Source organism: Hemitrygon akajei, chromosome 1 (genome assembly GCF_048418815.1).
Source record: "Hemitrygon akajei chromosome 1, sHemAka1.3, whole genome shotgun sequence".
In the NCBI taxonomy this organism is placed as follows: Eukaryota; Metazoa; Chordata; class Chondrichthyes; order Myliobatiformes; family Dasyatidae; genus Hemitrygon; species Hemitrygon akajei.
The window spans coordinates 524,877-538,090 of record NC_133124.1 but is presented as its reverse complement, the minus strand read 5'-3'; the positions used below and the strand labels follow the sequence as shown (position 1 = coordinate 538,090).

Below are 13,214 nucleotides of genomic sequence, written 5' to 3'. Positions count from 1 at the left end.
TCGCTGATAACAATCAGGATGGTCGTTGTCATCTTTGGCGCAGAGAACTCGACGCCCTTTTTTTCTGAAAACTAGCTAAAATGTGGACTCATTTGACCACAACACACAGTTCCACAGTCTTTCGGTCCATCTGAGATGAGCTCGGGCCCAGAGAACTTGCTGGCGTTTCTGCATAGAGTTGATGTATGGCTTCCTCCTTGTGTAATACAGTTTCAAGTTGCATTTCTGGATGCAGCGACGGACTGTGTTAAGTGACAGTGATTTTCCGAAGTATTCCCGAGCCCAGGTGGCTATAATTGTCACAGTAGCATGACGGTTTCTTAGGCAGTGCCGCCTGAGGGCTTGAAGATCACGTGCATTCAACAGTGGTTTCCGACCTTGCCCTTTACGCACTGAGATGTCTCTGAATTCTCTGCAATCTTGCGTTGAGAAATGTTCCTTTTGAACTGACTAACAATTCTCTCACAAATTTTGGCACAAAGGGGTGAGCCATGACCCATCCTTGCTTGCAAAGACTGAGCCTTTGATGGACGCTACTTTTATACCCAGTCATGATACCTCACCTGCTACCAATTAGCCTGCTTAATGTGGAGTCTTCCAAGCCGGTGTTAGTTGAATATTCTGTGTACTTTTCAATCTTATTTTAACTCTGTCCCAACTTTTGTTGAGTGTGTTGCAGCCATCAAATTCTAAATTTGTGTATATTTACAAAATACAATTACGTTGGCCAGTAAAACTATTGAAAAACTTTTCTTTGTACTTTTGTCAGTTAAATAAAGGTTCACGTGAATTAACATATCACAGATTTTTGTTTTTATTGCATTTTGGAAAATATCCCAACTTTTCTGGAAATGGGGTTTGTATTTTTTTTCGAGTGAATATTCTTCTTTGCTCGCTATTTTGAACTGTTGAATGTTTGCTTGCTATTTTGAATGTTTTGCACTTTTGCCTCGGAGGAATGCTGTCTCATTCAGCTGCATCTATGTATGGTTTGAAACTTGATTTTGATTCATTGAATATTCCTGTGGGAATGCATTCCATGGATTCACCACTCTGGCTAAAGAAATTCCTCATCTTTTTTCAAAAAGACACTCCTCAATTCTAAGGTTTTGTCCTCTATCTGGTCCTAGACGCTCCCACCATCACCTCCACATCCACTCTATCAAGACCTTTCACTATTTGATAGGTTTCATTTAAGTCACCGCTTAAGGCTGATTTATACATCTGCATCAAATGAACGCCGTAGGTACGGCATAGCCGTGTGACCTACGCTGTGCCCTACACCATAGCCTGACGCGCACCTCTCCAAAAATGTAACTGCGCGTCGCGGCAATGCAGACTGCAACAACTGTGATTGGTCCACTTGGTAGCATCACATTTCCTCCTGTCTATAGGCATATTATGCGTACACTGATGCAAAATAAATGGTTGGAGACGATGAACCAAATCATGAAATCTACCTGCCGACATCTGAAAATATTTGAAATCCATTTCCTCGTCCACGTCTCTCAGTGGCTGGACAAGCGCAGAAAATTTAGCCTCCTTCTCCCTCAGTCCGTTAAAAGGTCGTACACACCATCTCCTCCGATGTCTTCTTTCTTTTCTGTGTTGCAGTAATTTCAATAAAAGTAACCCTTGACCAACATTTATTAGTTCCAACTTCAACATGATGCGCTCAGTCGCCATTGTTTGAAGTACACGAAGAAACTCTACACAGTGGCATAGAAACCCCACTACCAACTAGCATTTTAGCGGTGAATTGCAGAGTGACACAAACACACCAATGCACAGGTATAAATGCTTACAACAGCGCAGGCCACTTACAAAGGCTACGGTGTAGGATACTACGCAGAAGTATAAATTCAGCCTTTATTCTTTGAATTTTGTAAATACAGGCCCAGAGCCATCAAACGCTCTTCATATGACAAGCGTTCAACCCTCAAATTGTGAACCACCTTTGAGCCATCTCCAATGGCCCAGCACTCCAAATGAGGCCTCACCAGTGTTATATCAAGTCTAAACATTACGTCCTTGCGTTTATATTCTAGTCCTCTTGAAATGAATTGAATTGACTTTATTACTTACATCCTTTACATACATGAGAAGTAAAAATCTTTACGTCACATCTCCGTCTAAATGTGCAATTTATATTAATTTGTAATAAATAGTATGTACAACTGGACAGTCAGTATAACATAGAAATACAATTGTTTCACTGTGAATTAACCAGTCTGATGCCCTATGCAAGAAGCTGTCCTGGAGCCTGTTGATCCTGGCTTTTATGCTGCAGTAATGTTTCCCGGATGGTAGCAGCTGGAACAGTTTGTGGTTGGGGTGACTTGGGCCCCCAATGATCCTTTGGGCCCTTTTTACACACCTCTCTTTGTAAATGTCATAGAACATAGAATAGTACAGCACAGTACAGGCCTTTCAGCCCACAATGTTGTACCAACCCTTAAACCCTGCCTCCCATATAACCCCCCCACCTTAAATTCTTCCAAGTACCTGTCTAGTAAATTTCACTAGTGTATCTGCCTCCACCACTGACTCAGGCAGTGCATTCCATGCACCAACCACTCTCTGAGTAAAAAGCCTTCCTCTAATATGCCCCTTGAACTTCCCACCCCTTACCTTAAAGCCACGTCCTCTTGTATTGAGTAGTGGTGCCCTGGGGAAGAGGCACTGGCTGCTCACTCTGTCTATTCCTCTTAATATCTTGTATACCTCTATCATGTCTCCTCTCATCCTCCTTCTCTCCAAAGAGTAAAGCCCTAGCTCCCTTAATCTCTGATCATAGTGCATACTCTCTAAACCAGGCAGCATCCTGGTCAATCTCCTCTGTACCCTTTCCAATGCTTCCACATCCTCCATCTGCCACTTCCCAGCCCACCCCTGCATGCTATCAATGTCTCTCTGCAATCTTTGACAATCCTCTACACTATCTACAGCACCACCAATCTTTGTGTCCTCTGCAAACTTGCCAACCCACCCTTCTACCCCCACATCCAGGTTGTTAATAAACAGTGGGAAGTTCACATCTACAGATGCGTTGGGCTATCCGCACCACTCTTTGCAGAGTCCTGCAATTGAGGGAAGTACAGTTCCCATACTAGGCAGTGATGCAGCTAGTCAGGATACTCTCAATAGTGCCCCTGTAGAAAGTTCTCAGGATTTGGGGGCCTTCAACTGTCTGAGGTGAAAGAGATGCTGTTGTACTTTTTCTCCACACAGCCAGTATATACAGACCATGTGAGATCCTTAGTGATGTGTATGCTGAGGAACTTAAAGCTGGTCATCCTTTCAACCCCAGCTCCATTGATGTCTATAGGGGTTAGACTATCTCCATTTCTCCTGTTGTCCATCTCCTTTGTTTTTACGACATTGAGGGAGCGGTTGTTTTCTTGACACCATTGTGTCAGGGTTTTGAATGCTAACATCACATTTTCCTTCCCCAAGTCCCTTTGTACCTCCGATTTTTGAATTTTCTGTCCATTTAGAAAATAATCTATCCTTTTATTCCTTCTACCAAATTGCATAACTGTACACTTCCTGACACTATTTCATCTGCCACTTCTTTGCCCATTCTCCTAATCTGTCTAAATACTTTCTTTCTATTTCGAAAAGGTCTATTATTTCTCTCCCTTTCCCTTTGGTGCTTCTTTGCAAAAGAAGAGAGGCTAGAGAAGGACTTAGATTGGGAGAAGGGGCAAAGAAATGGCAGATGGAATACACTGTTGGGAAATGTATGATCATGCACTTCGGTAGAAGAAATAAATGGATTAAATATTTTATAAAAGGATTGCGAATGTCACTCCACTCTTTAAGAAGGGAGGAAGAGAAAAGAAAGGAAATTATAGGCCAGTTAGCCTAATCTCAATGGTTAGGAAAGTGTTGGGAGTCCATTATTAAGGATAGGGTTTCGGGGTACTTGGTTTCTGTAACAGGAAATCTTGACTGACGAATCTGTTAGAGTTCACCAAGGAAGTAACAAGCAGGTTGGATAAAGGAGAGGCAGTAGATGTCATTTTCTTGGATTTTCAGAAGGCATGTGATAAGGTGCCACACATGAGGCTGTTTAACAAGATAAAATCCTGTGGCGTTACAGGAAAGATAGTGGCGTGGTTGACAGGCAGGGCAGTGAGTGGGAACAAAAGGGCCCTCACACGAGTGGTGTTCCTCAGGGGTCAGTATTGGGATCACTACCTTTCACATTGTTTGTCAATGACTTGGCTAATGGATTTGATGGCTTTGTGGCAAAGTTTGTGGATAATATAAAGATGGGTAGAGGGGTAGGTAACAAGTCTGTGGGAATATTTAAAGCAGAAGTTGATAGCTTCCTGATCGGTCGGGGCATCAAAGTATATGGCAAGAGGGCAGGTGTATGGGGTTGAGTAGGATCCGGGATCAGCCATGATGGAAAGATGGAACAAACACAAAGGGGTGAATTCTACTGCAATGTCTTATGGTATTTTCCCCCATTACTTCCTCTCCAGCTGCGTTTTCCAGTGATCTAGTATCCACTCTCACTTATCTTTTATACTTTATGTATCTTTAGAAACTTTTGTATCCTCTTTAATATTATTGGCCAGCTTTTTGAGATAGTAATTTGATGCATATCATATTTTTTACTGAGTTAAGTATTGTATGTAATTAGTTTTTGCTACAACAAGTGTATGGGACATTGGAAAAAAGTTGAATTTCCCCATGGGGATGAATAAAGTATCTATCTATCTATCTATCTATCTAATATGCCATTTTTTTCCCTTAATGACTTTTTTAGTTGCTTTCAGTTGGTTTTTAAGTTTCCCAATCCTCTACCTTTTGTGGTATTATATGCCCTATCCTGGGTGTGATTTGAAGATTAAGACAAAAGAAATTTTATTACAGCTGAGTGTGTTGCCTTGCATTCCCTATGAGAGGAGTCCCAGTCACTGCAAAATAGTTCAGTGCCTTGTATGGAATGTACTTATTTTATATCTTCAATATTGGAGATCATGTCCCTAATGAATAGCTGACTGCAGTTGAAGTAACTTTCCATCCTTTTAAGTCAGGGGTTCCCAATCTGGGGTCCACAGACTCCTTGGATAAGGTATGTCTCCATGGCATAAAAAGGGTTTGGAACTCCTGACTTAACTGATTTTGTGTTCAGTTAAAATGCAAGTTAGCTCTTCATTTCCACCAAGTCTGCTCTGTTCCATTAAGCCCCCATTTACACTATTTCTGTTCTAATCCTGTTTTTATTCTCTGCACACAACCCGTTAACTCACTTTCCAGATTCCACCACTCACCTACATAATTGGGAAAATTTACGGTGTCTAATTAACCTATGTGTGATATGTGTGATCATATGAAGAATGTGCAAATTCCGAACAGTACTTGAGGTCAGATTAGGAACTGGGTTGTTGGGTTGAAGCAGTAGCTCTGCTTGCTTTACATTGCCACTGGTAGATTAGTGCTTTGTAGTTATAAACTAGTCCAAATTCAAGCATGTTCTTTAAATATTCAGGTGCAAGTATTCTATATAAGTTAGGATAAGGAAGTGATTCTGTTTGATCACAATGACCATGTTGTATAATGGGTTATATAACTTTCTAATGTTGTTTCTTTTTTATTTTAGGCACTGATACTGTTTAACACCTGGATTATTTGTGTACTCAATTTACACTACCTCAGATTTCTTCATGTGATGCAATTTGCCCCAATGGAAATGCTACAGCTCGTCATCTGGAATACAAAATTTGTGATTGTATAACATGACTCAGTGCTGTTTCAAAATCTGGAAAATTCTACTGTTCTGTTAGTGTACAGCTTTAAAGTAATATTGAAAATCACTGCTCATTGGTTATTGCGACAAGAATCACTTTTTCAAGTTGTATTGCAAGTAGCTGGAGGACTTTAATGAAATGCAATCATGTCCATTAAGGAAGAGCAGCTCATCAATAGCGAATATGCTGTATCTTTGTTGGAGCAGCTGAAATGCTTCTATGATCAGCAATTGTTGACCGACATTGTCCTAATTGCAGAGAGCACTGAGTTCTCGTGCCATAAGATGGTTCTTGCTACGTGTAGCTCTTATTTCAGGTAATTGGAGATCTTCTTATTTTTCTGTCTTGTACGGCTAAATTAAACCATTGCCGAAATGATGCATGGTGAAGATGTTGAGATTTAAGATAGTTCATGACATCCTGGATTTCGTTGCTTCAGGTGTGATAGAATTGGAGGGACAAGAGGGGGAGGTGTTGCGTTGCTTGTCAGAGAAAATATTACAGCAGTGCTCTGGCAGGATAGATTAGAGGGCTCGTCTAGGGAGGCTGTTTGGGTAGAATTGAGGAATGGGAAAGGTGTAGTAACACTTATAGGGGTGTATTATAGACCACCTAATGGGGAGCGACAATTGGAGGAGCAAATTTGCAAGGAGATGGCGGATGTTTGTAGTAAGCACACGGTTGTGATTGTGGGAGATTTTAATTTTCCACACATAGACTGGGAAGCCCATACTGTAAAAGGGATGGATGGTTTGGTGTTTGTAAAATGTGTGCAGGATAGTTTTTTGCAGCAATACATAGAGTTACCGACTAGAGAAGGGGCAGTGTTGCAGTGTTGGATCTTCTGTTAGGGAATGAAATAGGTCAGGTGACGGAGGTATGTGTTGGGGAGCACTTCGGGTCCAGTGATCACAATACCGTTAGTTTCAGTATAATTATGGGAAAGGATAGGACTGGACACAGAATGAGATTTTTGATTGGAGAAAGGCTAACTTTGAGGAGATGCAATAGGATTTAGAAGGAGTGGATTGGGACAATTTGTTTTATGGGAAGGATGTAATAGAGAAATGGAGTTCATTTAAAGGTGAAATTTTGAGGGTACAGGATCTTTATGTTCCTGTTAGTTTGAAAGGAAAGGTTAAAAGTTTGAGAGAGCCATGGTTTTCAAGGGATATTGGAAAATTGGTTAGGAAAAAGAGAGATACCTACAATCAATATAGGCAGCACGGAGTAAATGAGGTGCTCGAGGAATATAAAGAATGTAAAAAGAATCTTAAGAAAGAAATTAGAAAAGCGAAAAGATACGAGGTTGCTTTTGCAAGTAAGGTGAAAATAAATCCGAAGCGTTTCTACTGTTATATTAATAGCAAAAGGATAGTGAGGGATAAAATTGGTCCCTTAGAGAATCAGAGTGGACAGCTATGTCTGGAGCCAAAAGAGATGGGGGAGATTTTGAACAATTTCTTTTCTTCAGTATTCACTAAGGATATTGAATTGTGTAAGGTAAGGGAAACAATTAGGGAAGTTATGGAAACTATGATGACTAAAGAGGAGGAAGTACTGGCGCTTTTAAGGAATATAAAAGTGGATAAATCTGAGCGTCCTGACAGGATATTCCCTAGGACCTTGAGGGAAGTTAGTGTAGAAATAGCAGGGGCTCTGACAGAAATTTTTCAAATGTCATTAGAAACGAGGATGGTGCCGGAGGATTGGAGTATTGCTCATGTGGTTCCATTGTTTAAAACAGGTTCTAAGAGTAAACCTAGCAGTTATAGGCCTGTCAGTTTGACGTCAGTGGTGGGTAAATAAATGGAAAGTATTCTTAGAGATGGTATATATAATTATCTTGATAGACAGGGTCTGATTAGGAGCAGTCAGCATGGATTTGTGCATGGAAGGTCATGTTTGACAAATCTTACTGAATTTTTTAAAGAGGTTACGAGGAAAGTTGATGAGGGTAAAGCAGTGGATGTTGTCTATATGGACTTCAGTCAGGCCTTTGACAAGGTTCCGCATGGAAGGTTAGTTAGAAAGGTTCAATCGTTAAGTATTAATATTGAAGTAGTAAAATGGATTCAACAGTGGCTGGATGGGAGATGCCAGAGAGTAGTGGTGGATAACTGTTTGTCAGATTGGAGGCTGGTGACTAGTGGTGTGCCTCAGGGATCTGTACTGGGTCCAATGTTGTTTGTCATTTACATGAATGATCTGGATGATGGGGTGGTAAATTGTATTAGTAAGTATGCAGATGATACTAAGGTAGGTGGCGTTGTGGATAATGAAGTAGGTTTTCAAAGCTTGCAGAGAGATTTAGGCCATTTAGAAGAGTGGGCTGAAAGATGCCAGATGGAGCTTAATGCTGATTAAATGTGAGGTGCTACATTTTGGTAGGAATAATCCAAATAGGACATACATGGTAAATGGTAGGGATTTGAAGAATGCAGTAGAACAGAGTGTTCTAGGAATAAAGGAGCATAGTTCCCTGAAGGTGGAATCTCATGTGGATAGGGTGGTGAAGAAAGCTTTTGGTATGCTGGCCTTTATAAATCAGAGCACTGAGTGTAGGAGTTGGGATGTAATGTTAAAATTGTACAAGGCATTGGTGAGGCCAAATTTGGAGTATTCTGTTCAGTTCTGGTCACCGAATTATAGGAAAAATGTCAACAAAATAGAGAGAGTACAGAGAAGATTTACTAGAATGTTACCTGGGTTTCAGCACCTAAGTTACAGGGAAAGTTGAACAAGTTAGGTCTTTATTCTTTGGAGCGTAGAAGGTTGAGGGGGGACTTGATAGAGGTATTTAAAATTATGAGGGGGATAGATAGAGTTGATGTGGATAGGCTTTTTCCATTGAGGGTAGGGGAGATTCAAACAAGAGGACATGAGTTAGGGGGCAAAAGTTTAAGAGTAACACGAGGGGAAATTTCTTTACTCAGAGAGTGGTAGCTGTGTGGAATGAGCTTCCAGTAGATAATGGTAGGGGCAGGTTCGGTATTGTCATTTAAAGTAAAATTGGATAGGTATATGGACAGGAAAGGAATGGAGGGTTATGGGCTGAGATCGGGCCAGTGGGACTAGGTGAGAGTAAGCGTTTGGCATGGACTAGAAGGGCCGAGATGTCCTGTTTCCGTGCTGTAATTGTTATATGGTTATATCTGTTGGAGAAATGATTATGCCCATAATATGTAACTTTAGAAAAGAAGTAAGTAGTTTGGCTTTTGGATTTCACTTTGCCATGTACCCCAGATTGGTAAGTTTGCAGCATGAAACGAATGGCAGATGCTGATACAATTTGACACCAGCGGCATCGCAGGAGTTGCCAGTCAGCACATTATTAGCGAATCTGATACAAAATTGGCATGGTGGTAAGAGTCAGAGAAATAGTTTTTTTTTTGTATTAGAAGCTTGTGACTGATGGTGTGCCACAGGAACCAGTGTTGTGTCTTTGTCATATACAGTGCCTATGAAATTCACCCCCTCTGTAAGTTTTCATGTTTTATTTTGAATCATTGATTTAATTTGGCTTTTTTGACACTGGTCAAACAGGAAAAAGACTCTTCCATGTCAAAGTGAGAACAGATCTCAACAAAGTCATTGAAATTAATGACAAATATGAAACACAATAATTTACCCCCTTTAATATGACATACCAAATCATCACTGGTGCAGCCAATTGTATTAAAAGTCATAAATTAGTTAAATGGAGATCACCTGTGTATGGTCAAGATATTTCAATTGATTGTACACCTGCATCTGGAAGTTTTGACTGCTGTTGAGTCAGTATCTTGGCAAAACACAATGAAGACAAAAGAACAGGGGGATTGGAGCAGGGGGCAGGGATTCAAGTTTCTGGATCATTGGGACCTCTTCTGGGGCAGGCGTGACCTGTTCAAGAAGGACGGGTTACACTTGAATCCTGGGGGGACCAATATCCTAGTGGGGAGGTTTGCTAGGGCTACAGGGCAGACTTTAAACTAGTAAGATGGGGGGGGGGGGCGGAAATCAATTTGATTAATTGATCAAATTAAACTATGGGAGAGGAGGTTAGTTCACCAGTAGAGCAAGTAAGTAGACAGTGTGTGAGGGAGGAAAGGCAGGTGATGGAGAAGGGATGCGCTCAGCCCGAAGATGTAGGGGAGAAGAAAGAAAAGGATAATAAATTTGAATGCATTGCTAGGGATGAAAAGAGAGGAGGAGGTGCAGAGTATCTTAAATGTATCTATTTTAATGCTAGGAGCATTGTAAGAAAGGTGGATGAGCTTAAAGCGTGGATTGATACCTGGAATTATGATGTTGTAGCTATTAGTGAAACATGGTTGCAGGAAGGGTGTGATTGGCAACTAAATATTCCAGGATTTAGTTGCTTCAGGTGTGATAGAGTAGGAGGGGCCAGAGGAGGAGGTGTTGCATTGCTTGTCCGAGAAAATCTTATGGCGGTGCTTTGGAAGGATAGATTAGAGAGCTCCTCTAGGGAGGCTATTTGGGTGGAATTGAGGAATGGGAAAGGTGTAGTAACACTGTTAGGAGTGTATTATAGGCCACTTAATGGGGAGCATGAGTTGGAAGAGCAAATGTGTAAGGAGATAGCAGATATTTGTAGTAAACACAAGGTGGTGATTGTGGGAGATTTTAATTTTCCACACATAGATTGGGAAGCTCATTCTGTAAAAGGGCTGGATGGTTTAGAGTTTGTGAAATGTGTGCAGGATAGTTTTTTGCAACAATACATAGAAGTACCGACTAGAGATGGGGCAGTGTTGGATCTCCTGTTAGGGAATGCGATATGTCAGCTGATAGATGTATGTGTTGGGGAGCACTTGGGGTCCAGTGATCACAATAGCATTAGCTTCAATATCATTATGGAGAAGGACAGGACTGGACCTAGAGTTGAGATTTTTGATTGGAGAAAGGCTAACTTTGAGGAGATGCGCAGGGATTTAGAGAGAGTGGATTGTGTCAAGTTGTTTTATGGGAAGGATGTAATAGAGAAAGGGAGGTCATTTAAGGGTGAAATTATGAGGGTACAGAATCTTTATGTTCCTGTTAGGTTGAAAGGAAAGGTTAAAGGTTTGAAAGCGCCATGGTTTTCAAGGGATATTAGAAACTTGGTTTGGAAAAAGAGGGATGTCTACAATAGATATAGGCAGCATGGAGTAAAGGAATTGCTCGAGGAATATAAAGAATGTAAAAGGAATCTTAAGAAAGAGATTAGAAAAGCTAAAAGAAGATACGAGTTTGGTTTGGCAAATAAGGTGGAAGTAAATCCAAAAGGTTTCTACAGTTATATTAAAAGCAAGAGGATAGTGAGGGATAAAATTGGCCCCTTAGAGAATCAGGGTGGTCAGCTATGTGTGGAGCTGAGGGAGATGGGAGAGATTTTGAACGATTTCTTCTCTTCGGTATTCACTAAGGAGAAGGATATTGAATTGTGTAAGGTGTGGGAAACAAGTAAGGAAGTTATGGAACCTATGACAATTAAAGAGGTGGAAGTACTGGCGTTTTTAAGAAATTTAAAAGTGGATAAATATCCGGGTCCTGACAGGATATTCCCCAGGACCTTGAGGGAAGTTTGTGCAGAGATAGCAGGAGCTCTGACGGAGATCTTTCAGATGTCATTAGAAACGGGGATTGTGCCGGAGGATTGACGTATTGCTCATGTGGTTCCATTGTTTAAAAAGGGTTCTAGAAGTAAGCCTGGCAATTATAGACCTGTCAGTTTGACATCAGTGGTGGGTAAATTAATGGAAAGTATTCTTAGAGATAGTATTTATAATTATCTGGATAGACAGGATCTGATTAGGAGTAGCCAGCATGGATTTGTGCATGGAAGGTCATGTTTGACAAACCTTATTGAATTTTTTGAAGAAGTTACGAGGAATGTTGATGAGGGTAAGGCAGTGGATGTAGTCTATATGGACTTCAGCAAGGCCTTTGACAAAGTTCCACATGGAAGGTTAGTTAAGAAGGTTCAGTCGTTAGGTATTAATGCTGGAGTAATAAAATGGATTCAACAGTGTCTAGATGGGAGATGCCAGAGAGTAGTGGTGGATAATTGTTTATCGGGATGGAGGCCGGTGACTAGCGGGGTGCCTCAGGGATCTGTTTTGGGCCCAATGTTGTTTGTAATATACATAAATGATCTGGATGATGGGGTGGTAAATTGGATTAGTAAGTATGCCGATGATACTAAGGTAGAAGGTGTTGTGGATAATGAGGTGGGTTTTCAAAGCTTGCAGGGAGATTTATGCCGGTTAGAAGAATGGGCTGAACGTTGGCAGATGGAGTTTAATGCTGAGAAGTGTGAGGTTCTACATTTTGGCAGGAATAATCCAAATAGAACATACAGGGTAAATGGTAGGGCATTGAGGAATGCAGTGGAACAGAGAGATCTAGGAATAACAGTGCATAGTTCCCTGAAGGTGGAGTCTCATGTAGATAGGGTGGTGAAGAAGGCTTTTTGGAACGCTGGCCTTTATAAATCAGAGCATTGAGTACAGAAGTTGGGATGTAATGTTAAAATTGTACAAGGCATTGGTAAGGCCAAATTTGGAATATTGTGTACAGTTCTGGTCACCGAATTATAGGAAAGATATCAAGAAATTAGAGAGAGTGCAGAGACGATTTACTAGGATGTTACCTGGGTTTCAGCACTTAAGTTACAGAGAAAGGTTGAACAAGTTAGGTCTCTATTCATTGGAGCGTACGTAGAAGGTTGAGGGGGGATTTGATCGAGGTATTTAAAATGTTGAGAGGGATAGATAGAGTTGACGTGAATAGGCTGTTTCCATTGAGAGTAGGGGAGATTCAAACGAGTGGACATGATTTGAGAGTTAGGGGGCAAAAGTTTAAGGGAAACAAGAGGGGGTATTTCTTTACTCAGAGAGTGATAGCTGTGTGGACTGAGCTTCCTGTAGAAGTAGTAGAGGCCAGTTCAGTTGTGTCATTTAAGGTAAAATTGGATAGGTATATGGACAGGAAAGGAGTGGAGGGTTATGGGCTGAGTGCGGGTAGGTGGGACTAGGTGAGATTAAGAGTTCGGCACGGACTAGGAGGGCCGGAATGGCCTGTTTCCGTGCTGTGATTGTTATATGGTTATATAACACTCCAAACAAGTCTGCAAAAAGGTTATTGAAACGCACAACTCAGAAGATGGATACAAGAAAACTTCCAAGTCACTTAATATCCCTTAGGGGTACAGTTATGTCAATCATCAAGAAATGGAAGGAATATGGTGCAGCTGTAATTCTGTTTAGAGCAGGGCATCCTCTAAAACTGAGTGACCGTGCAAGAAGGGGACTGTGAGAGAGGCCACCAAGAGACCGATGACAACTCTGGAGGAGATAGAAACTTCAGTGGCTGAGATAGGAGAGACTGTGCATACAACAACGGCTGCCCAGTTGCTTCACCAGTCACAGCTTTATGGGAGAGTGGCAAAGAGAAAGCCACTAT

At 41.2% G+C, this 13,214-nt stretch overlaps 1 protein-coding gene across 1 annotated transcript in view; it reads left to right on the top strand.

The window, feature by feature from the left end:
* Positions 1-13,214, top strand: part of kbtbd2 (kelch repeat and BTB (POZ) domain containing 2) — a 100,394-nt gene that overhangs the window by 42,647 nt on the left and 44,533 nt on the right. The window contains exon 2 of the mRNA XM_073070858.1: positions 5,618-6,081. Coding sequence (XP_072926959.1) covers positions 5,912-6,081 — 170 coding nt within the window. The 5' untranslated portion in view covers positions 5,618-5,911. The remainder of the gene's footprint in view (positions 1-5,617; positions 6,082-13,214) is intronic.